This window comes from Suillus paluster (assembly GCF_016628075.1).
Source record: "Suillus paluster strain FC165 chromosome Unknown EDB91scaffold_1, whole genome shotgun sequence".
NCBI classification, from domain to species: domain Eukaryota; kingdom Fungi; phylum Basidiomycota; class Agaricomycetes; order Boletales; family Suillaceae; genus Suillus; species Suillus paluster.
In genome coordinates, this window is record NW_024537561.1 from 354917 (window position 1) to 376144 (window position 21228).

At 47.6% G+C, this 21228-nt stretch overlaps 12 protein-coding genes across 12 annotated transcripts; 6 read left to right on the top strand and 6 right to left on the bottom strand.

Annotated features, from left to right (window-relative positions):
* Positions 1-1041: 1041 nt before the first annotated feature.
* EDB91DRAFT_6282 (uncharacterized protein) lies at positions 1042-3179 on the bottom strand. The gene is made up of 7 exons (XM_041327937.1): positions 2820-3179; positions 2680-2769; positions 2520-2625; positions 2156-2458; positions 1845-2108; positions 1498-1791; positions 1042-1448 (listed from the first exon to the last, which is right to left on the bottom strand). Exons 1-7 carry the CDS (start codon positions 3024-3026, stop codon positions 1063-1065), a joined length of 1650 nt encoding a protein of 549 aa, XP_041184133.1. The 5' UTR covers positions 3027-3179; the 3' UTR covers positions 1042-1062.
* Positions 3180-3772: 593 nt separating this feature from the next.
* On the top strand, positions 3773-5128 carry EDB91DRAFT_6171 (uncharacterized protein). The gene is made up of 6 exons (XM_041327901.1): positions 3773-4132; positions 4192-4282; positions 4341-4396; positions 4454-4717; positions 4774-4903; positions 4966-5128. The coding sequence occupies exons 1-6, from the start codon at positions 3854-3856 to the stop codon at positions 4995-4997; spliced, it is 852 nt and encodes a 283-aa protein (XP_041184134.1). The 5' UTR covers positions 3773-3853; the 3' UTR covers positions 4998-5128.
* A 623-nt stretch (positions 5129-5751) lies between these two features.
* On the top strand, positions 5752-7300 carry EDB91DRAFT_1091839 (uncharacterized protein). Its single transcript, XM_041316711.1, has 7 exons — positions 5752-6067; positions 6121-6183; positions 6236-6394; positions 6442-6626; positions 6648-6756; positions 6807-6887; positions 6944-7300. Exons 1-7 carry the CDS (start codon positions 5894-5896, stop codon positions 6953-6955), a joined length of 783 nt encoding a protein of 260 aa, XP_041184135.1. The 5' UTR covers positions 5752-5893; the 3' UTR covers positions 6956-7300.
* On the bottom strand, positions 7301-8653 carry EDB91DRAFT_1091840 (uncharacterized protein). The gene is made up of 6 exons (XM_041316712.1): positions 8625-8653; positions 8316-8574; positions 8128-8260; positions 7813-8015; positions 7694-7760; positions 7301-7632 (listed from the first exon to the last, which is right to left on the bottom strand). Exons 2-6 carry the CDS (start codon positions 8390-8392, stop codon positions 7369-7371), a joined length of 744 nt encoding a protein of 247 aa, XP_041184136.1. The 5' UTR covers positions 8393-8574; positions 8625-8653; the 3' UTR covers positions 7301-7368.
* Positions 8416-9574, bottom strand: EDB91DRAFT_1076368 (uncharacterized protein; the record flags this gene model as incomplete). The annotated part of the gene is made up of 6 exons (XM_041314864.1): positions 8416-8489; positions 8625-8660; positions 8901-9117; positions 9179-9245; positions 9297-9492; positions 9514-9574. The coding sequence occupies 6 exons, from the start codon at positions 9572-9574 to the stop codon at positions 8416-8418; spliced, it is 651 nt and encodes a 216-aa protein (XP_041184137.1).
* A 377-nt stretch (positions 9575-9951) lies between these two features.
* Positions 9952-12358, top strand: EDB91DRAFT_1260273 (calcium proton exchanger; the record flags this gene model as incomplete). The annotated part of the gene is made up of 16 exons (XM_041324403.1): positions 9952-10215; positions 10268-10388; positions 10435-10460; positions 10511-10568; positions 10616-10664; positions 10713-10722; positions 10770-10791; positions 10836-11163; positions 11216-11259; positions 11307-11386; positions 11437-11526; positions 11577-11623; positions 11682-11721; positions 11776-11822; positions 11874-11941; positions 11989-12358. The coding sequence occupies 16 exons, from the start codon at positions 9952-9954 to the stop codon at positions 12000-12002; spliced, it is 1308 nt and encodes a 435-aa protein (XP_041184138.1). The 3' UTR covers positions 12003-12358.
* On the bottom strand, positions 12204-13474 carry EDB91DRAFT_1091853 (Gtr1/RagA G protein conserved region-domain-containing protein). Its single transcript, XM_041316713.1, has 6 exons — positions 13378-13474; positions 13270-13325; positions 13053-13221; positions 12830-13018; positions 12365-12734; positions 12204-12308 (listed from the first exon to the last, which is right to left on the bottom strand). The coding sequence occupies exons 1-6, from the start codon at positions 13387-13389 to the stop codon at positions 12223-12225; spliced, it is 882 nt and encodes a 293-aa protein (XP_041184139.1). The 5' UTR covers positions 13390-13474; the 3' UTR covers positions 12204-12222.
* Positions 13475-16007, bottom strand: EDB91DRAFT_1091864 (uncharacterized protein). The gene is made up of 22 exons (XM_041316714.1): positions 15912-16007; positions 15773-15847; positions 15664-15702; positions 15581-15599; positions 15452-15530; positions 15387-15400; positions 15241-15336; positions 15177-15186; positions 15098-15121; positions 15025-15050; positions 14949-14974; positions 14861-14895; positions 14782-14806; positions 14716-14727; positions 14643-14658; positions 14564-14591; positions 14408-14514; positions 14295-14354; positions 14202-14229; positions 14094-14148; positions 14006-14030; positions 13475-13955 (listed from the first exon to the last, which is right to left on the bottom strand). Exons 3-22 carry the CDS (start codon positions 15689-15691, stop codon positions 13874-13876), a joined length of 795 nt encoding a protein of 264 aa, XP_041184140.1. The 5' UTR covers positions 15692-15702; positions 15773-15847; positions 15912-16007; the 3' UTR covers positions 13475-13873.
* On the bottom strand, positions 15882-17063 carry EDB91DRAFT_1091866 (6,7-dimethyl-8-ribityllumazine synthase). The gene is made up of 3 exons (XM_041316715.1): positions 16808-17063; positions 16305-16760; positions 15882-16235 (listed from the first exon to the last, which is right to left on the bottom strand). The coding sequence occupies exons 1-2, from the start codon at positions 17011-17013 to the stop codon at positions 16334-16336; spliced, it is 633 nt and encodes a 210-aa protein (XP_041184141.1). The 5' UTR covers positions 17014-17063; the 3' UTR covers positions 15882-16235; positions 16305-16333.
* Positions 17064-17101: 38 nt separating this feature from the next.
* On the top strand, positions 17102-17874 carry EDB91DRAFT_7053 (uncharacterized protein). The gene is made up of 5 exons (XM_041328156.1): positions 17102-17207; positions 17263-17437; positions 17491-17576; positions 17632-17760; positions 17810-17874. Exons 1-4 carry the CDS (start codon positions 17189-17191, stop codon positions 17736-17738), a joined length of 387 nt encoding a protein of 128 aa, XP_041184142.1. The 5' UTR covers positions 17102-17188; the 3' UTR covers positions 17739-17760; positions 17810-17874.
* A 603-nt stretch (positions 17875-18477) lies between these two features.
* On the top strand, positions 18478-18734 carry EDB91DRAFT_1031538 (SRP40, C-terminal domain-containing protein; the record flags this gene model as incomplete). The annotated part of the gene is made up of 2 exons (XM_041312731.1): positions 18478-18537; positions 18591-18734. Coding segments are annotated over 2 exons (204 nt in total), but the record flags the coding sequence as incomplete, so codon positions are not given.
* Positions 18735-19310: 576 nt separating this feature from the next.
* Positions 19311-21210, top strand: EDB91DRAFT_1041464 (PP-loop family-domain-containing protein; the record flags this gene model as incomplete). Its single annotated transcript, XM_041312927.1, has 4 exons — positions 19311-19410; positions 19470-20014; positions 20069-20414; positions 20468-21210. 4 exons carry the CDS (start codon positions 19311-19313, stop codon positions 21208-21210), a joined length of 1734 nt encoding a protein of 577 aa, XP_041184144.1.
* Positions 21211-21228: the final 18 nt, after the last annotated feature.

Consider the following 21228-nt stretch of genomic DNA (forward strand, 5'->3'; position numbering starts at 1 on the left):
TACCATAATCAACAATCAGGTATGATCCACAATGAAGTTCTGATTTGAACCGTTGAAAGGTATCGTTTGCTGCTTGTGCCTTATATACTTTGGCCGAATGCATGACGTATAGATCGAGGTCACCGCAGCTTGTGGAGGGGCTAATGATCACCAGAATGACATCAATGCTGCTTGCTACTCCAAAGGAAGCCTGTATGAAATTTAAATGCCAGCACATCCGCTTTCGAGTGTCGACCGGTTATTTTGGACCTGCATGGACACCCACTGAGTGAGAACGGTGGTGTAGCATGATTTCCACGCGATTATGCGATCACGTGGTATGACGTCCCAAGTACTATTTGAATTTCCCCATGGACCACGACTGAGGAGTGGCCTCAAGGTTTTTCAGGTTCCACTGGCATCTGTCCCCGTCACTGCGTCACCCAAGTTATCAAAATGCTCGGAGCACTGTTCTCATCATTATACGTCATGATATTTCTTGCCTAATGCCCAACTCGTCTTTTTTAGTAACGGGCAGCTGCGAAAGGGTGGGCTTCATCGTGGAATAAAGTTCACCACACGATGATGAAGCCTGCGCTTCCTCATCGGTTCGGATGCTGCACAGCTCGGACCTGACCATCCCCCGGATGGCTACCAAGTCAATTAGTAGTTGGTGCTGTTGCGGGATCTTCGATCTTATTACCTACATTACCACAAAGAGCATGCCTGACAGGTGAGTAGATTGGAATCGGTATTCTAGATCACTGAAATGACTTCGCAGTGGTGCTACCCCGATCCTCTCATACTTCACGCCAGACTGGCTGGAGGCATAAAAGTAGTCAAATTCTATCTGTGCGACAGTGTCGTTCAGTTGCAAAGAAATCTTGTAGGGGATGTAAAAGATAGGAGCACGTATTTCCTGTCCTTGCAGGCATTTTCTGAAAGATTGTTTGTCGGTTCATTGAAGTACTACATTGCCAAACATTCAGTATTGAGAGCACGAAAGTTAGGTACAGTAGGAAGCGCGGCAGTACAATTCTAGACGAACGAAGCTAGCAAGTAGCTAATACTACAACAAGATTTTCACATAAAGCCAAGTACTTTGAACGCACCATTCGTCATCACGCGTCCCTTCTCTCCCATGCGTACCCACGCATTTTTCTCGCCAGCCTCACCCTCAGCCGACAGCATGTTCCCAACTGGCGGTCCACGAACCAAAATTTCACCAATGGGATCTGCACCTTTTTCGACCATGTCGTCATCGACAGCGATGAGTTTAGCCTCAACATTGACACTCGGAGCGCCAACATGTGCAGGTTCGGCGGCTGGAGAAGAGGAGGGAAGCATCTGAAGATCAAATGCATGCGTGGCAAAGAGAGGACCGGTGGCAGAACCATGCGTAAATGTGTTGATCAACGGAACAGAGAGCGCCACGCGAGCAGGCGCAAGTGCGTCAAATGGTAGAGGTCCTAGAATTGGATGAATGTCTGTTGTTGTCAGGAATTGAACAAAACACACCACCACTTATCACAACCGCCTTCACTGTGTCAGCCATCTTACCAAGGACAGCTTCCCGTGCGCCACCGAAGACAGTACGGTCCCATAAACTGTCCTTGGTAATGAATCCTTCTGTGAGGCTAGTAAATTTGTGCCGCCATGCCAAGGGGTAGATGAAGAAAGACTTCTTCGCACGCTCCATCACTGCGGATGCAAGTGATTGGACGTGTCCAGGCTTGAGGAAAAGGACTGTAGGAGATGGTATGGGGAACTTGGTTGCAGAGATGACATCAGTTACATCCAGAGTCGGTGCACCTGTGTATATTTCCTTTAGGTATGGAGATACATCGATTCGAGCTTGAACATACCGCCAACATGGAAGACTGCTGTCGAAGGCAGAGTCGCAAAACTAGCGCCCTCAAAAAGAGCAGTGTAGGCAATGGCACGTCCGTATGGAGTACTCAGGGAATGACCAGAGACGATGGTATCGAGGGTAGAGAGGTTAATGGCCGCGGGGAAGAGCGCCTTGATTGCCGTCACACCGGAAGTAAAGTTCTCGTGCGTTAGCTGTACACACCGCATTTCACCCGATGGAGTCTCGAAGAATGAGACGGTGTGTGCGCTACCGGACTCTGAACAATAGTCAGGACAATGATTGTATGGAAATTCAGGGGCATACGAGGATTATTTTTTGGAGCTTGAGGTACCTTGCCATTAGATTCAACCTCATTCCAGGAATGTATTTCGACCTCTTTCATAGCCTTGGGTTTGATATTGCTGTCCGACTTGCCGACCACAATAACCTTGTGATGATGCTCGTGTGCATCGTAAATTATCTCGAGAACATGCGGCAGAAAAGTCGCGTCTGTGATGATGGCGTTAGGCGGGTGCTTCTCAAGAACTTGCGTGAGCAACTCGGGGGAGCTCAGGGTAATGGAGGCGATGGACTGCTCCGAGAGTGCGAGGTCACTGATAAGAAACTCTATAATGCACACCGGTTTGAACCATTCTCGACGCGCGCTAAGCAAAACGGAGGAGCGTACCAATGGAATCATTCAGCAAAAGCAAGACAGTTGACTCCTCTGGGACAAGCTTAGCGATCCCCGACCCAAATGCCGAAACACGGGCTTTAAGCTGAGCGTTCGTGATCTGAATGCGAATATAGCACGATGAGCGTATAAGAAAAAGCACAGTCGAACGCACCTTGGTAGACCAGAGTGTACGAGGTGCATCAAATTCGGGTTTCACGAGGTCAGTCACGACATTGACGTCTTTGTCAGGTCGCATAGGGAACTGTGAGAGATTCAACGGATGCCTGATGCAAAGAGCTCAAGTCCACGAACCCTGCCCATGAGCCCTGTCCCATAGTTGCGGTAGACTGCGCTCTCGCCTGGGTGCCTCACACGACCAGCATCACTCTGCCTGCCTAGGAGAATTGGGTGGACGAGCGGCTGTGGTTTGTAGAGGTTCTGGAGGACAAATACAGTCACCCCAATGAAGCCGAGAAGAACGGTAAGGTCGTCTGTGACGAGATAGTCTGAGACGGCCATAACGACCGAAACTGATAGTACTGGTGACTACCAGAAGGTGATAGCAATTGAGATGCACAAACAAGATACGAGATGGACGAGAGCAGCTAAGAGACGCCAAGCTTTGAGTCGACGTGTCAGCTCCTACTACGTGTATAGACGGCGTCTAGGCCGGCATCATGACAATATTCACGCGCACCACTGCTTTATCACAAACCTTACATTTCAGATGTTTCATCGAACCAGACTAAGTAGATACAAGATCCATGACTAGATGACTACTCTAGCTATAGCTAGTAAGTCCTAGGAAGTCGTGCTTGAAGCTGCTTAGGCTGGCGTACTAGGTTATGGGAAATGCCGCCCGAGCGGCCCAATTCGCGATCGGTCAGCACGCTTAAGACCGCTGCTTTCCAAAAGCTTTATCATGATCAGACTTCGAGAAGCACTAGTGCTGTATATCTAGTAGACCTTTGCCCCCGATTCCTTCTAAGTATTCGCAAACAATACTTTTTGCCCGATATGACCCTGGCGATGGTCGTTATCTCCACTATGTGACTGCAAACCATAGGGACCACTGACCACTACGTTGAGTCTACATCGCATGGGCTGTGTACGAATGCCCTTGTGACGGAGTGACCTTCCGCAGCTTTAACTTGATGGCGCTCACCACTGAGGTGGTCATCGTCCGTGCGCGGCGTTGGTTACCACGTGACCTATGTCTTCTCATTAACTTCATCCGGATCTCCCCCTCTTTAGCTACCTCTCTTCCCCCTCACCTCAGTACCTTTTCGATCAGTACTAGTATCCACTCGTCTCAGTCCTAATTTTACCTTATCGCCACTGCAGCGATGTGCGCTATGTCAACTATGAAAAAGTCCTCGACCAAGGCCGCCGACCCTGTTGCTAAATCTGCCCAGAAGACGACAGCTGCGAAGTCGCATCATACGACTCATCCCCCCTGGATTGATATGATTACCGTGGGTCATAATTCTAATTACTACACAGATTCCATCCTGGGTGATGTGCGCTCATTTGACATGTGTGAAAATAACCCCTGTCCACAGGAGTGCATCACCACGACACCCGATGGGACCCGTCATGGCGTGTCACGTCCAGCGATTAAGAAAGTAAGCACACACCATATTGCATAGTTATCTCTGATATTGTGCAGTTTGTCGACTCAAAGTACCATCTTGCAATGAACCCTACGGTTTCTAGCCAGCTTAACCGAGCAATCCATCAGGGCTCCGATAAAGGGAATTTTATCCTGCCAAAGGGCGAGTCTGTCTTTTATCGCGGAGCCTTTCATCTTATTTTTTACGCGATTCCATATAGGTCCTTCCGGGAAAGTCAAACTTGCACCTCGGAGGCACAACGAGGCAGCTAAAGAGGTGTGTCACCCTCATCTTCTTCTTGCCACATCGTCTTGATCTCAACACACCTGGCAGAACGCAAAGCCAGCCTCGAAGCGCTCTACTGTTGCGAAAGAAGTTCACGTCACTCCAATCAAGGGGGCTACTAAGACCGCGGCGAAGAAGACTTCTCGTGCGGCGAAGAAGCCGGCGGCTGCCACCGTGCCCGCCGCACCGCCGAAGTCGGGAACTGCTGAAAAGAAATATCATTCCGTTGCAAAGAAGGCAAGAACGACTGGTTCCTCCACTCGCAGGACGGCTGGAAGAAAGGCCGCGACAGCACAAGGCACAGCTAAGAAGGTGCGTGTAATCATTGATATGAGCGCTAATATCTTTGACACGTGGCCGTTGCTTAGACTGTCACAGGACGAACGATTGCTTCAAAGACCAGGCGGGGAAGCAACTTCTGCGAAGAGGACTACGAGGGCTGCAGCTTCGCAGCAGAGGGCCAAGAAGACTTCTCGCAAATAAAGGATGTTATTCATGGTAGGATCGGATGCAATATTTCTGTCACTGGTGCTCACCTGGTATGGTCACATTATTAACAGATTTCACGCACTTTCTGGCGAATCATGGCTAACGTCTTGATATCTCCTCACAAACACGGATATTCCTCGCTGCTTTTCGTCTCCTGTTCCAGTCTGTTTTTTGTCCACCTTGCTGCTTTTACGTCTTGGCTGTATCTCCGTGATGCCCCACTCATGCTTTCCTACGAGTTTTACTTTTGATGACATGACTATTCAATTCTATGCTCTATCTTATCGTACTTGTATCTACTATCAGCTATTCCCCCTGATCTCTGCGCATTATGTACGAAGTTTTACAATCTGGACAACAAACTTCAGCTCTGACAGGATGATGTAGTTGTGTGAGAGTTGCCCTGATGTCGGATACTCGGTTGTGTATGTCTCGAATAGTGCAAAGAGTTTCTCAGAAGGGCTGGTGTGGTGCAAATTGGACTATGACATAGATCAGTCATGACATATACCGCCCCGTTCCCAGCCATTCATTCCCCCAGGTCCTTATCTGATCTGTCTTCATAGGCGGTGACATCGAGATCACTTCGACTCTAGACTAGACACCTATAGTATCTTTCGACGCTGTGGAACTTTGCTGGGCCTTAGCACACAGATCCACCCACATGCACAAAATACAGCTTTCCACTGCAGAACATCATACTGCAACATAGCCTGGCTCATATGTCGGCACCAGGCTGTTCCTGGTTTAGTTCCACAGTGCCACTACTACTTGTGGATGTCTGTGGCGGTGCTGAATTTCCTGTCAAATAAGGTTTTGGAACCGCGTTCTGTATCAACAAACAACAAACGCGCATACACGTGACCTGACGCGGGAGTGTATAAATGTAGCTGTCTTACCTTAGTGGTCGACTCCAACTTTTGCCTCCTTCACGCCCAAATTCTGTAGTACGTCGCTACATATCCATTTCAATAAGCCCTTCTACATTCAATAGTAACAATGTCTTCCAACACTTCCGTTTCCCCACCCCCTATCGAGACTCTTCCTGCCTCTTCGTCTAAATCCAGGAAGCCAGCATCTAAGAAGCCCGCATCAAAGAAGGCCCCCACCAAAGCTGCTCCCAAAGCTGCTCCCAAGGCAGCATCACATCCTTCCTGGAAGGACATCATTAAGGTTCGTCAGTGCAATTGGACCATCGCAAATATATAATTCATCAGTCAATCTAGGGGTGCATCATGGCTCACAAGGAGGATGCTCGCAGTGGCGTATCAAGAGCGACTATCAAGAAGGTGCGCATATGTTCTACGTTTGTCTAGTCATGACTAACTGGCTGGCCTACAGTTTGCAGAGGAAACCTACCACATCGAGGTCTCTGGCACCAACTTGTACCAACTTAACCGCGCGATTTCATCTGGCGCCACGGCGGGCATCTTCTCCTTGCCCAAGGGTCCCTCTGGCAAGGTCAAGCTTGCACCTAAGAAGAAAGCGTCTGATGATGAGGTATGTGATCGTTGCGATCTTGCGTTCGTAGCGCTCACGCACATCAGAATTCGAAGCCTGCACCCGCAAAGAAGCCAGTCGTGAAGAAGGCTCCTGCTCCTGCCAAGAAGACTGATACCGCCTCCAAGAAGACTGCCACAAAGAAGGAGACAACCACCGCACTCAAGGCAAAGAAGCCTACCACACAGAAGAGCTCCGTAGCTGCCACCAAGAAAGCTGCACCAGCACCCAATAAAGCTGCACCAGCACCCAAGAAGGCCGCGCCGAAGAAGACTACCGCTGGCGCTCCAGCAAAGAAGCCAGCAACGAAATCAGCAGCGCCTGCCAAGAAGGCATCGACCGCGAAGACAACAGGGAAGAAGGTGCGCTAATGAGTTGACACTGCGTTTAATCAGCCTCACATTCACTCCAGGTCGCTGCCAAGGCTGCAGCTACCAAGACCGCCAAGAAGCCTGCCTCGAAAGCAAAACCTGCGTCATCGCGAACTAGAAAGGTATGCTCTCGTGCGCATCTCTTTACTTCTAAGAGTTCACATCTTCGTTCTTCCAGGCGGCTGCTTAATACCTTGTACCACATTGCCTAGACTCAGTTTCTCCTCCATCTGGTGTGACATTAGCGTGCTCCGTGTATTTTTGATACCTTATTCGTGTACTCTTACTATCAATTATTGCATACCATTCCAACGAGACTGCAGCTATGGCCTGCGATGGCTCTTGAGATATACTCTTTCCCTGGTAAGGCCATGGATATACAACCACAGCGGTGGTATAGACAGACTATTAGCGCTCTTACGGGGAATCAGCTTTCCTTTTTTATGGACTTTGTTCATTCCAATTCTTGCTACATGTGGTACCCGAGTTACATACGTAGCGTGCTGCGCAGTCAGTCAAATGCTCAAAACCGTTCATTGTTCATAGCTGTGGTGTTGTATTAGTGAAAGAAAAAAGGCTACTACTAATCATTAAGGTCATCAATTAGAATGCGGTACCGAAGGCTCCTGGGGCTGCGGAGGCCCCTGGGGCTGCGGAGCCGCCGGCGTGGGCATGGGCATGTCTTGAGGACCGTTCTTTGTCCATCCTGAGTTTCTCGACATAGATGAACGTCATGATGACAGTGTCCATCATATGAACTACCTCAGGTGATACTTCCAGCGTGGCTTTACGTTTCCTTCCTATAATTCCGAGAGTCGCCCTATGATAGCGAGCGACCTCGGTTCGAGATCTGTCGTTCCGTGAGAGCTGAGATCACAGAGTGAGAACCGAAGTATCACATCAACGGAGGACGTAAAGGCACACTCACAACAACTACTCTGTGATGGAGATCCCAGCGATAGGGGCGACCATCTGGACCAGTGAACACGCGCTTCCTGCCAGAATGTCACTATGACGATCCGGAACTCGTGGTAGGAAGCTACTTACCGCCCCGTGAATCCTCTGCTTTCAATAAAATCCGCCGTCTCTACTTCAGTTCCACCAAAACGAAACTTTGAGGAAGACCATGTGTGCCACTCAATCTCTCCCATAACGTCAAATTGGTTCCACATACGATTATTTGGGTTGGGTTTTCGAATTGTCGTAGTGCGGGAGCCAAAATTGAATGGAGTGTCTGTCGTGTAAATAACCTGTCCCCCCTCGTCGGTGATGACAGTGTCGCGAACGTGCTCAGTGGAGAGAGTAAACGAAATCATGGGGTGTCCGTAGTTAGTTTATTGTGCACTGAACACGCATACTTACCTGGACCTTTTGAAGTGGTTGACTGAGGGGAAGGCAGTTGCCAGTGGCTATATGGATACTGTTACCGCCGATCCTGTGCATAACAGGCCGCCTCCAGCAGCCCAGCTTGGAAATTTCTAGTCGAATGACAGCACTTCCGCGGCGCGTCTACATGATTGTATGCCGGTGAGAAAAGTATACATGCACACCTTTGGAGAGGCGAGGCGCTCTCTCGTGTCAATGACAAGCCACAGACATAAAGGCGCAGATTGCCCAAAGGTACCATAAATGTACGATGTTACTCCTCAATTAGGGTCGCTGTTGCCGACAAGCTGTCGTAGTCATTACAGTAGTGCCAAGAATGCTGCGGTCAGGGGTGTCAGCTGTGCCAACAAGAGAAAGTATTCACCTTTCCGCATATGAAAAAGACTTCCACAAAAGAACCTTCAGTACTATGTTGATAATGGTCTGGTAATAGTCAGAATGGAACATAATGTGTGGGCTTAGTGTGGACGCACTGAGGTCACCACTGGTTGATATCATGATGAAAGGTGCTGCGACAGAAACTAGTTTACTGAGAGGAGAACATAACCACTCAACCTCACTGACGCACAATTTGAAAGGAATGGTTGACAGCTCTTACACTAGACCTACCGCCTGGACTTGGCTTATAAGGTGCACAGGTTGATCTCGCTCGAAGAGCAAATATTCATGCATACGGTATTAGTTGAATAAAACATGAAGGTTATCCATTAAAACGTGGTACCTGAGCTACCTCACTCAATTTCACGGACCACCAGCCCCCGAGGCTGCGGCATTAATATTTCTTGTAGCCTGTTCGTCGTCCATCCTGAGTTTCTCGACATAGATGAACGTCATGATGACGGTGTCCATCATATGAGCTACTGCAGGTGATACTTCCAGCGTGGCTTTACGTTTCTTTCCTATAATTCCGAGCGTCGCCCTATGATAGCGAGCGACCTCAGTTTGAGACCCATCGTCTAGAAAGAGCTTTAATTGTACCGTGAGAACCAAAGTATTATGTTAACGGAGGGAGTGAAAATGTACTAACAACAACGACTTTGTCCTGGAGATCCCAGCGATAAGAGCGACCATCTGGACCAATAAAAACGCGCTTCCTGCCAGAATTTCAACTAATGACGACCCAGAACTCGTGAAAATGTGCCTACCGACCCATCCAGCCTCTGTTTGGAATGAAATTCTTCGTCTCTACTTCGGTTCCACCAAAACGGAACTTGGAGGAAGCGAATGTGTGCCACTCGATCTCTCCCATAATCTCGAATTGGTCCTGCATACGAGAATTGTCGTCATTGGGCTTGATTTTGTGAATCGTCGTAGTGCGGACGCCAAGTCTGAATGGAGTGTCTGTTTTATAAATAACCTGACCTTGTTCATTGGTGATGACAGTGTGGCGAACACTTTCTGAAGAGAGTGTTAACGAAATCATTGTGGGTGCACCTACTGTGTACTTGGCTGCTTGCTTGACACGATGCCTTGACCTTTTAAATGATTGAGCAGGATGGCTATGGTTCAACTGTTACCATCATTTCTATGCACCGCGATGTCGCAAGGCAGTACTTGTCTCCAAGTTGAGCTGCTATGGACTATTCCATAGAAATTACCACAAGCCAAGGAAAAGAATAGATCGTTCGAAGCTTCTAAAAAGAACAGCGGTAGTGCGATCATCGTGTAGTCATGCTTATGGCATCAATGGGTCGATGGCCAATGGTGACGGTATTGAGTACATAAAGGAGTCTCTTGGAACATTCAGATCCCAACGTGAGCCAACGTGAAACACGTCCTCCATTTTCCCAAAATCATCCAATGCCCACTACAGAAACTTCACCGCTGCTCGAAAATGGCTGCTATAATGATGATACAAACCTAGGTTTTACTCGTCGCGCCGTCAGCTTCCTCAAGGGCGCGGGTGAGCCGTCGTGGGCGGAGTCGTTCAAATTCTTCATTTTCGGGACATGGTTCAACATCCTACTCGTATTCATACCTCTCAGCTTCTTCTCTCACTACTTGGACTGGGACGCTGGTCTAAGGTTTTTGTTCAGCTTCATGGCCATCGTGCCCTTGGCTAAGGTGACAACCACTCATATCATCAGACTCTAAAGGGTAACATCATCGTTTTTAGTTGTTGGGCGAGGCAACAGATCAGCTGTCCGTTAGATTAGGGGACACTATGTCAGGTCTCCTTAATGCATCTTTCGGGAATGCCGTAGAGATCATCGTCGGCGTTGCTGCCTTACTCAATGGTTTGTCCACCGTTCTGACATTGTTCGTAACTCATCATGATCCTAGGTCAATTGCGAATCGTCCAGACGTCCGTGAGTGTTTCGACACGCCCTCTATTTGCGATATCATGACCTTGGATCAGATGCTTGGATCGATTTTGTCAAACGTACTGCTCGTGCTAGGTTGTTCGTTCCTTGCCGGTGAATAACTTTGTTTTTGAAGGAGAGTTTGGACTTACTTTGTGTAGGTGGAATATATCATGAAGAAGGAAGTTTCAATATTACTGGAGCTCAGACGTACGTCCTCGTCCTTAAAATCCTTGACTGATTTACAATGGTAATTAGTTATGCATCCGTAAGTTATTTGTATTGTTCTTCGCAATTATCACTAACCAAGCCTAGCTTATGACATTGTCGTGCATCAGTAAGAACCTCTTCTGCAACTTGAGTTTCGCTGACAATCCATAGCGCTTGTTATTCCTGCGGCCTATGCAAGTACCACACGCGTCGGATTGCAAAAGGGTCATCATTGCGGCGTTCCCGATGAAGAAGGCGGATGTCCCACTGCTGGTGTGCTCTTTATATCCAGAGGAACTGCCATATTGCTCTTGGCAGTTTACTGTGCATACCTTTGGTTTCAGGCATGTTCTATTGTCTTTTTACTCTCATGTACTAATTCAAAGGTACAGCTAAAAACCCATACCCGATTGTTCCGTCTCGATACACCCGCAGGGGAAAGTCAAGAAGCCAGCGAGGAAACGGAGCCTCGTATGGGCACGGCCGCGGCCGGTGTTGCGTGCGTTTGGTTTAGTTATTTGCTATATTGTGCACTCATGCTTATCCGTTAGACTTTTGTCAGTCACTGTCATCATCGCATTTTGTGCTGAGTATCGTAAGTGACCCACTTTGCTCCCTTGACCTCATGTTCATTTGTTCTAGTTGTCGCCTCCATCGAGGAAACTGCAGAGCGCTATTCCATTCCGAAGGCCTTTATTGGTGTTGTCTTGTTGCCGATCGTGGTAGGTTTCAAGTTATGTCAGGTTGACCTACCTGCCCACATCGTTTGTAGGGCAATGCTGCAGAACATGTCACTTCAGTCTGGATGGCAATGAAGAACAAATACGAGCTTACAATCAGTATTTGCGTTGGGAGTTCGATTGTAAGTGCACACATTATCATTAGATAGTGATTGAACTGACTATTGGGCAGCAAATCGCCTGTTTCGTCGTGCCACTTCTTGTGATCGTTGGTTGGATGTACGATCAGATATCGCAATCTCGAGAAATTTTGTTCTCACTGTTCTTTGTTTTATAGCGTCGGTCAACCCCTGACGTTGCAATTCCAGAACTTCGAGGTCTGTTTATTCACACATTCCGTGAAATTATCTAATTTTATTACGAATTATCAGACAATCGTTGTCTTTGTATCTGTCCTCCTGGTCAACCTACTAATCATGTCAGTATCCAGTTTTCCCTTCGCCATCGAGACATCACTCACTTTTTTCAGGGACGGCAAATCGAATTATATGGAAGGTCTCATGCTGGTTACCCTCTATGTGATCATCGCCCTTGCCTGTAAGTTGTTCAGTCAAGCCTTTAGTCACATTCTCATCGCATTTCAGTTTGGGTGGCCTAAAGCAACATGTGTGCTATATTTATTGGGGTCAAATACATTGACATTCCCGACTTATCTCTCTAATACTCCCTTAAATTTCCTTCGTCCGTCGGGGGCTAAGATAGCCATTAACATACTTATTTGTGTAACATATCTTTCATCAAAACATGTGGTAAATTGCACGACTCTCTCGAAGGGAAGCGGCATACATAGATTCATAGCGCCAAGTAAATGTGAAGGGTCACTTGTCTGAGATAAGGCTGTCTCCTTGAAGCTCTTCAAACTTCTTGCGCGCCATGCAAATGTTCATCTTAATGGCTGCAGTCTCTGCACGCGTGAATGTGGATGAGCTGGAACAGACGATATAGAACTCAACAACTCACCGATAACTGGGTCATGGACTACAACTAAAACATAAGTATTTTTGGTCATTTCATCAAGCACAGCAGTAAACTCTGCCAGTTCCATCTCAAGAGAGCGGAATTCCTCCCTAAGACGTGAGCATGACTGTTTGAATGCTTTGATAAGCTCTGAAGTCCTTTCATATCGCTTTGGGTCCAGCGCATGAAGAGCAACAGGGGCAGAGGGGAAAGCATCGGAGGAGTCGGTGCGCGAAGACGTTGCGATGACAAGGAAGGTGGTGCGTTCAAAGAGTATCACCTCGGTTGCACTGCAAGCTTCAGCAAAGATACGGAGGTGTTTCGAGAGGTTACGAGCGTTGGGAATCAGCGTGTTCACAATATTTGACCATGCCTTGCACAAATCTCAGTGGTAAACTCGATAGCAGAGGAACAGGAATATCCGGTACCTTGTAAAGGCTCTCAGTCGTAGATGCTCGTCCCAAACACCTTCATCTGTGTCTCTCCACTGGCTTTCTCGAGTTCTGCCACCTTGCGTTGCACGACAGCATTCCGTTCGGCCTCCCTCACCAGGTCTATTTTGTGCACAAGGAGAAACACGTTCGCATCCTTGCTGAACTGTGACAATCCCTCCAGGCAATCCCGATAGTACTCCAGATCCTTTTCCATCTCACGGGACTCGACGTCAAAGACATAAATCATGACAGCCGACATGCGAAAAGATGATCGAGCGTTGTGCACTCAAATATGAATCCATGAAGGCATCTTGACCACCACAGTCCCAAAGGTTGAGGATGAGATCACCTAGGAATCGGACATGATTCTGCTCGACGTCAATCGTCGCGCCGAGACGGGAGGTGAGGGATGCTGGGTTGTTGGAGCTGAGGGGCGTTCAGCTGGTCCAAGTGAAGCAAATGGTGCTGTCTTACAATATCATGGACCGCATAGAAGTCTTTCCGCTACCAGACGCTCCCATTAATAGCACCTAAAGTCACCAAATGACTATACTGCATGGTAGACGTGAGAGCCTGGCGCACTTTTTTCTTCATTTCGCAGCGATATAACTTGATGAACTGATGATATATGGAGGCTGCTGCTATAAGTAAGTCGATGTCATGATTAACACAAGGCTTAGTATAGATTTCACACGTGGTACATCTCTTAATTACTCTTGGCCGTATTAGCCATATTCTTCAAGCTTCAAACTTGCACCACTTCAGCCTCTATATGGCATTCGTAACGGTTAATACTACTTATTCCACCCTGGCATGGTTGCCAGCATGAGGATTCGCCAGATATCGATGGGGATTCAGATAACGAATTGCCCAACTTCTAGGTGGCATCCCTTTGGTACGAATCTGAAACATATGCATACTCTTAAGTGTTGAGCTACATGCAAGACCTAACAAATCACGAGTCACTTGACGTACTGTCCTTGTCAGCAACGAGACAGGGTGCGACGAACGCATAAAGATGTTTTCATAGTTCAATCATTAGGACCCGGAATTTCGACTCGCGAAGTGGTCAGCCGCTTTATCTTGAATTATGCACTGCAATCGTTGGAAGTTCCACATCCATCATTTGAGACCTGTCGATTGGCTTCCTGGCGTTGAGTCTAGTGGTAATATGAGTTGATATGTATAGTTGGCTCGTTCTTTAACCTACATGGCCAGCACCGAATTTCCGTAGGCTGTTTGATACGCACCATCTCAGACTCTTGGAGGATGATGACTCAGGAAAAGACATCACTCACAATTTCTGAGAACCATAGCTACGCCTCCGATGGCAGCAGGCGCGTTTACCCAGTACTGGGGTTCGTCATTTAGTCGAGAAAAGTTTTACATAGATTGATGTTGCGCACCAAGATGCAAATGCTGATGGCCAGCAAACTGTCAGGTTACGAAGAAGATGCTTAAAGTTCGTGGTGATCAGATTCAAGCAATCCAACACTTACCATGAAAGAAACCCCGTGCCGATAAAATTCTTGGTTATGCACGGGATACGGGTGTCCATGCTACATGGCACTGGTGAATATCTTGACGATCCGGTTGCAGCACACCAACTTACCGCCGGACCCCAGATCTTCCAGAACGCAGGTAAAAGTATACGGAAAGACTAATCATGGAGTCACACACAACGCTCAGAAATGCCCCTGCAGTAGATACTTTGAGTGGCTGCCAAAAAAAACGTCAAAACAGCGTTAAGGGATATACTCAGACATACTCCATCGCTCGCGAAAGCCCCGGAGCTCCTGTAATAGTTGCTGAACTAGGTTCTTCGAAGGTAAACTGAAAAAACTCACTGCTGTGGAACAATTACTGAACGCAAAAAAACCCGTCAGTCGCACGTAGGGAGCTAGACCGTCCCAAACTAACCCAAACCGAGCGCTGTCATAAACGACTATAAATCACAGTCAAGATGTAGTAGACAAAGAAACTCACCATATGACGAAACTGAGAATAAAATCTATTGCTCGCCGATATTAGTTCATCTATCTAGCCAATGCAATGGAATACGTACTATTGGTATGGTGACGTAGATGTTTTTGTTGCTGACTACGTACACAACTGATTAACCAACGATACACAACTAACATATGATGACTTACTTATCCACACACGATGACAATAAAAACTGCGCCGCCCAGAAGTAAGCGTCATTCATAACAACGATCGGCGCAGTACCTTTGCACAATGAATGGTACTGTAGACTTGAAAGGACGTTAAATAGATAGCACGGTACTTTTTAGGAACTCACAGCCAGACAGAGAAGGACCATCGCCTGCCACAGGCAGAGTCAGATATGCTCAATCTGAGAGTGAAAGCATCGTGCTCACCGCCGTGTCCCTACAGTTGCGTTAAAACTAAATTCATCACAAGTATGCATGTGAGGCAGCTCACCACGCCTGACACTTTGAAGAATAACTTCGAAAACAATAGGAGAAGAACGACCAGTACATAAAACCGGTCAATGCCGTCGCGAACGCATTCAGGATCCTGGCTCATAGTGAAATAATGTATATGATAAGTATGGTAGACCAACGAACAAGAGAGTGACAACCTAAATTTACTCAGTTGGAGAATGGAAGTCATACTGCTATGCATCACTCACGAGACACTTGAGCAGCTGTTTGTCACGAGGGAAAGCTCGATAATAACAGAATCCCTGGGCGACAGCAATACCCAGTTGCCTATTAAAGCCATTGATGTCAAATGTGTTCGGTAATTGAGACTGACTGACACTAGAGAGACGGTCAACCCTGAATGTTAACATGTACTCAGTAAATAGGGAATTAAAGCACAAATATTGCACCACACTCTCACCTATGAACTGGCTTGCTAACGCAGACATAACGCTGAGAGCTGGGAGGAAGGTGTTTTAGTGGCAGTTCTGCCGGAGGAAAGGTTTTGACTTCAAAATTCATGTACATACATAACACAGTGACTAGTATATATGGGGTGTTCAATGACCCTGACGTGTGTGAAACTGGCTCACCCAGCTTGCCAACTTCAAGGTTCATGCAATGTTAATTAGCTTCTTAACGCAATTGGATACAAGGTCAAATACACACTGCAATGCTGTACATACAACAACCTGAACCGTTATTATCGCACTTACTCGTATTATTTAACCCGATATGACGCTTTGGGGGGGATATCAATTTGACTATTGCCGGCAACCTTGCACTAGTGTGATTATACAGGGTTAGACGAGCCTGGGTCTGGCTAGGTATGGCGAGCGAGGCCCGGATGAGATGCGAGCCGCTGGTAGGTCTTTTCCTCCAATAGCCAATGTGATGTTTTTCAACTATCTGAACTTAGACACAGCATCCGAGCTCTTGTTACTTATGAAAATCTTGGGATAGTCCACCGATCCTGATTATCACAACAGGGTCCTTTCCATCAATCAGAGCGCTTCCCTCAGTTATCAGGAAAGCCTCGGTGATCAGTAAAGGTTGACGTACAAGTGAGCTTGAGCTGCGGACCGGCAATATCAGAGGAATATCCCTTCAGCCCATCGTCTGCCGTGTGTTCCCATCTCCACTGCTGCAAGTCCCCAATCCTCACCGTGATTGTGGCCCTTCTCTAATCCTCTGCCGAGACCAGCTCGTTCCAACGCTTGGTCCTCAGTGAGTGCCGTCAGGACGCCGAAGATGACAGGGATACCCGTGTCAAGCTGGATCTTCATGAGGGCGTGAGAAACGCTGTCGCAGATATACTCGAAATGCATCGTAGAGCCCTTGATCAAGACGCCAATGGCTACTACTGCGTCGAATGGAGTATTTGGCATGCCGACAAGAGTTGAAGTGGGAACAGAATGTTCTTTGGTGGATGGAAGTGACGTCGAAGAACCACCGAAGCTCAATCCGATCAGATCGCTAGAAGATGTAGCCGCTTGAACATGAGACCCTGCAATCACTCTGTATAATAGCTGAGCTGATGCTTAGACGGAAACATTGATACGTACTTCGAGCATGCGAAAGGAAGTTCAAAACTACCAGGAACAGACTGGACAATAATGTTGGAGTCTTTCACCCCACATGCTTTCAGCTTGCTGATTGTGCCCGCTAAGAGTGCATCAATGACAGTCTTGTTCCATCGCGCATGTACGATGGCGATGCGTAAACTAGAGCCATCGAATTGAGTACTGGATGGGCCCTTGATTGAACTCATATTCGAGGTTGATGATCAATGAGGGGGTAAACTAACAAATAAGGTTGTCGTATTTGACACTGTTTATCATTGTCTAGTAAAGTGCCATAAATTTCTCAGTTAAACTTACGGGGAGCTGCCAGCTCTTGTTTCTTTAACTCATTACTAGCCGCTGGTCATCCTCATAGTGCTAGTGATGGACGGGAACCTTGCAGGTAGGCGTGCCATCACATTGGCACATCTGAGAAACTGAAAGATAGTCCCTCACAGTGACATATTCTCTGATCTATGCGTTTCTGAAAAAGCAGTCCCAGACAAAGGCAGCTGATGCTGTGAAGAAAGCTGCAAGGAGCGTAATCGTCCTAAAGGACGATTTCAAACTAGAAGGTCCCCACTTGGATGAGATAGTAAAGCGGTGGAAAGAGTCACAGGCTGCTGACAATTCGTGAGTGTTCACATTCCCCGATATATTTCCTTTACTCAAGCAAGAGAATGCAGTTCTGAATCTGACTGTATGTATTCCATGTCGCTATTTTTAAAAGCTTTATTACTATGGATGATAGCTTCAGATGATTCCTCCGATGGTGCGTTATCCCCAGTCATGTATAAACAGACCGTATCAGATGTAAATTCGGACAGACTCATCGACAAGTTCCAGTTCTGATTCCAGTTCCAGTTCATCTGAGTCAACGTATGTTCCCGAGATGTGTGATTTATCTTGCTCACCCGAAACTGAGTCAGTCTAAAGTTCAGGCTCGGATGAAACAGGCATGTATTTATTATTGTCGCCATGTGTTGCCTTCTCACACAACCACAGATTCATCATCAAGTGAAAGTGAAAGTGATGACAAAAAATCAATTCAAGCCTGTAAAGAGGCCCCTGAGACTTTGTCATGCGGAGAGCGCGAAACGAGTGCTACGCTTTCCTCTGGTATATTCCGTTCATCAGTGGCAGCTATTACATCTAACTTGTGAAAGATGCCAAGGTTTCTGAAGTCAAGTCTCGAGTCCCCAAGATGGGACCATCCATCAAAGGAAGTTCAAGCTCAGGATCGGATTCGGATTCTGATAACTCCACAACTGAGCTTCCGTCCAGCAAAAAGCTAGCCCGCAAAGACGCGCCAAAAAAGGATAGTGATTCATCAGACTCCGAATCTAGCTCCTCTTCCCCCGAGTCAAGCTCATCTGACTCGGAGTCGACCACGTCCAGTTCTGAGTCCGAGTCTGAAGCAGAGACCACTCCAATTTCTAACCAGAATCCTGTCAAAGGCAAAGTCGCTTCCTCCAAATCCAGAGCTAATACGGACGTTGCGTCAACCCCGAAGGAGGAAATACAGGTGACGAAAAAGCGAAAGACGTCTGAGTCTGGAGCTGCTGTAGTTACTGCTGTGGTCCCGAATGCCTACCGATAGTGTGCAAATCTCGACCAAGAACAAAAATAATGGCAATAACAAGCCGCCACGAAACGTGAACGAGCGATTCTCGAGGATAAAACCCCAAATTATACCTCCGGAGGAACTCCTGGACAACGGGTATGAAGCAAAGGTGAGGTCTAGCTTTGCATCACCTGCGAGACCTAACCCCCTTGCATCGTACAGGGTGGTGCTACTAATGACTACGGTAACCGTGCACACCAAGACTTGATCGTTACGCGAGGCGCGGGGTTCAGGAAAGAGAAAAACAAGAAGAAAAGAGGTTCATATCGTGGCGGAGAAATTACTGTGAGCATGCGATCCCTTCGATGTCGATATAGTCATTGCCTGATTGATTTGCCAGCTGCAAAGTCACAGTATCAAGTTCACAGATTAGATACATGTATTCGCTGGCAGAATATGCATCGCATGGGTTGTAATCCGACACCCCATCCGCATAATCTTCACCAAATACACTATACCGATACCTTCGTGTGTGCATTGAAACAGAACTAGCACTAAGGGAGGTAAGAATCTTTGTTTGGGCATTGTTTGGGCTAGTCGATATCGAACACAATAATTACTTGGTTGTTGTATCATCTACGTACTGACCCTAATTGTGTACCCATCAGTCTACCACTACTTGTACCCTGAGATTGGCTAAAGACTTGATTCTAAACCGCTGTACAGCCACAGACCAAACACAACCAAGCGCCATCCTCTGTGTGCAGCAGTTCCTTAGCAGACAAAATTTTGGTGTGTACCACCGTTTTCTGCGAAATCTGTCGCTGGTCAGCCAGTAGAGCAAGTCGCGTGAAGAGAACAAGTGTCTTCCTTCTATCTGGTCTGCCTAGGGGTGACTAGGTGACTACACCGTTTCAAGGTCAAATTTAAGTACTGTCCACCATGGCTGGTGTCGGTCCTGCACCCATTCTCTTCAATGAATTCTTTCAGATGTTCATGAGGTGCATGCCTCCAAATGGTTGGCCAGTGAACTCCAAGATCGGTGTGTTTCTCTTTGTCGTATTTCATAACATAGCTGCAACCTAGTCCGTTTTACCTTAGCCGTTGGCAACTCGGGAGGACCAGATTCCACCTGCTTGTTGTTCCTTCTTAATATGTTGCTTACCGACTTGCGCTCAAAGGCCATGGCTAGACAATCAATCCCGACTTCAGTTGTTTCCCTCTCTGTCAACCATAACCTCCAAGAAACTTCACAGTTGATGGCAGCCCGCTCTGCATCTAATGCAGAAGCCATGGGGGTTGAACATCTGACGCTTGACATACCCTGGGGAACACCACCGTTTTCTGCGAAACCTGTCGCTGGTCAGCCGGTAGAGCAAGTCGCGCGAGAGGCACGGTATCATGTCGTATTTAATGGGATGACGCACACTGGCGCACACTCGGTCGCATTCGGGCACCATGCCGATGACCAAGTAGAAACTTCGTTAATGCGTCTCGCAAGGGGAACGACCGAACTTGGCGCAGGAGGCATGCGACGATGCCGCAGATGGGGCATGGGTACTGGGGATGTAGAAGGTGGTCTTGGGTGGGTTGGTCACCATGGATTGAACCGTTGGATTGTGAGACCTCTACTCGAGGTCAGGAAGGTCAGGGCTGCTTGACACTAATTTGAATTTGATTTGTTGATAACTGATATGTAGGATAGGATCCTTGCTACATGTGAAGAACATCAGCTCGATTACGTGAATGACCCAACAAATTTTCAACCTGAGATCACATTAAGAAATGCGATTCGGAAAATGCTAACCCTGCAGGAAGAGGGCAAAGATATGGTGATATTTATTTCTGATGCATATCCAGCGTCGCTTACCATTACACAGTCTGCACTTTCGGGGCTACCACAACATATTGCTAGCTCCCTCGATAAAATAAAAGTAGCTGCAGCTGACCTGCAGGACACACCAATGGATCTCACAGGTGGAATCCATCAGCTCCATGGGGCAGTGAAAGTTCTTTCGTCTCGACTCGAGGATGTTGATAACGAGGGTGAGCAATCATTACATCAGTATCATTCGGATCGGGATTCATAGCTTCGATAGTCACGTTCCACCTCAAAAACCTGACACTCCCTTCTCCTCCAAGTACTCTCATCCTTTCCTCGCACGCACTGCCTGCTGTTGTAGATCCAACCGTTCGTCTTGCGTTCGTTCTTCGGGTCATGCGCTACGTATCGTTCCATCCATGGGGTTCTATGCGCGCGGACGGCAACCGACGCAGAACCAGCATACAGCGCATCATCGATACACTGTGGCAGTTTGATGGTGCCCCACCATTCACTGCAGGTGGTGGAGTGCTTTGGCAGCCTGCGATATTCAGCGCTAAGAAGCGACTCCGAGTGGGCACCCAATGTCTTGGCCGCCAGTTACAACCAGGCGAGAGATTTGCATGGATGGCATCTAGACTGCCTGCTGTTCCCTACCATGTATTGGACACTGCAACACTGCCTCCAAAGTTGGATGTCGATGTCACAGAACGCCTCGCAACCGCCATAAATCGCGGTAACCCCTCTTTGGAGGTCCTCTTTGACTGCCGTTTCCTTGTGCGCTTTGATCTATCACAGGTTCCAGAAGAATTGGTCGACGCTTTACGGAAATACCAGGAGACGGGGGTGAACGTGCGGATTAGGCCTCACACGAAATTCTACTGGCCCAAGGTGGTACTGCGACAACCTTCTTGCCCAGATACCATACATGCTACACTGTTGGATGACGGACAGATAGGCACGTTCGGGCGTGCGCCCTGGGTGTCCATGGAATACATAAGACTGTTGGACGCGACCTAATACATAACTTACACCTTT

Excerpts from the sequence above, each read along its gene's own strand:
- EDB91DRAFT_6282 (XM_041327937.1), bottom strand. The coding sequence starts at position 3,026 with ATGGCCGTCTCAGACTATCTCGTCACAGACGACCTTACCGTTCTTCTC. Across the intron at positions 2,770-2,819 it reads GGACAGGGCTCATGGGCAGG|TTCCCTATGCGACCTGACAA; the intron begins GTTCGTGGACTT and ends AATCTCTCACAG. Across the intron at positions 2,459-2,519 it reads TTTGCTGAATGATTCCATTG|AGTTTCTTATCAGTGACCTC; the intron begins GTACGCTCCTCC and ends TGTGCATTATAG.
- EDB91DRAFT_6171 (XM_041327901.1), top strand. The coding sequence starts at position 3,854 with ATGTGCGCTATGTCAACTATGAAAAAGTCCTCGACCAAGGCCGCCGAC. Across the intron at positions 4,133-4,191 it reads CACGTCCAGCGATTAAGAAA|TACCATCTTGCAATGAACCC; the intron begins GTAAGCACACAC and ends GTCGACTCAAAG. Across the intron at positions 4,904-4,965 it reads AATAAAGGATGTTATTCATG|ATTTCACGCACTTTCTGGCG; the intron begins GTAGGATCGGAT and ends CATTATTAACAG.
- EDB91DRAFT_1091839 (XM_041316711.1), top strand. The coding sequence starts at position 5,894 with ATGTCTTCCAACACTTCCGTTTCCCCACCCCCTATCGAGACTCTTCCT. Across the intron at positions 6,068-6,120 it reads CCTGGAAGGACATCATTAAG|GGGTGCATCATGGCTCACAA; the intron begins GTTCGTCAGTGC and ends CAGTCAATCTAG. Across the intron at positions 6,757-6,806 it reads CGAAGACAACAGGGAAGAAG|GTCGCTGCCAAGGCTGCAGC; the intron begins GTGCGCTAATGA and ends CATTCACTCCAG.
- EDB91DRAFT_1091840 (XM_041316712.1), bottom strand. The coding sequence starts at position 8,392 with ATGGTACCTTTGGGCAATCTGCGCCTTTATGTCTGTGGCTTGTCATTG. Across the intron at positions 8,261-8,315 it reads AGCGCCTCGCCTCTCCAAAG|TGCTGTCATTCGACTAGAAA; the intron begins GTGTGCATGTAT and ends GCGCCGCGGAAG. Across the intron at positions 7,633-7,693 it reads TCCATCACAGAGTAGTTGTT|CTCTCACGGAACGACAGATC; the intron begins GTGAGTGTGCCT and ends CTGTGATCTCAG.
- EDB91DRAFT_1091853 (XM_041316713.1), bottom strand. Across the intron at positions 13,222-13,269 it reads TCTATGCGGTCCATGATATT|CTCCAACAACCCAGCATCCC; the intron begins GTAAGACAGCAC and ends AACGCCCCTCAG. Across the intron at positions 12,309-12,364 it reads AGTCCATGACCCAGTTATCG|AGACTGCAGCCATTAAGATG; the intron begins GTGAGTTGTTGA and ends TCACGCGTGCAG.
- EDB91DRAFT_1091864 (XM_041316714.1), bottom strand. The coding sequence starts at position 15,691 with ATGTCTGCGTTAGCAAGCCAGTTCATAG. Across the intron at positions 14,896-14,948 it reads TTGTCATCGTGTGTGGATAA|TCAGCAACAAAAACATCTAC; the intron begins GTAAGTCATCAT and ends TTGTGTACGTAG. Across the intron at positions 14,031-14,093 it reads AGCTATGGTTCTCAGAAATT|CCTACGGAAATTCGGTGCTG; the intron begins GTGAGTGATGTC and ends CGTATCAAACAG.
- EDB91DRAFT_1091866 (XM_041316715.1), bottom strand. The coding sequence starts at position 17,013 with ATGAGTTCAATCAAGGGCCCATCCAGTACTCAATTCGATGGCTCTAGT. Across the intron at positions 16,761-16,807 it reads CTTCCTTTCGCATGCTCGAA|AGTGATTGCAGGGTCTCATG; the intron begins GTACGTATCAAT and ends GCTATTATACAG.
- EDB91DRAFT_7053 (XM_041328156.1), top strand. Across the intron at positions 17,438-17,490 it reads TCACAGGCTGCTGACAATTC|TTCTGAATCTGACTGTATGT; the intron begins GTGAGTGTTCAC and ends AAGAGAATGCAG. Across the intron at positions 17,577-17,631 it reads TTCAGATGATTCCTCCGATG|ACTCATCGACAAGTTCCAGT; the intron begins GTGCGTTATCCC and ends AAATTCGGACAG.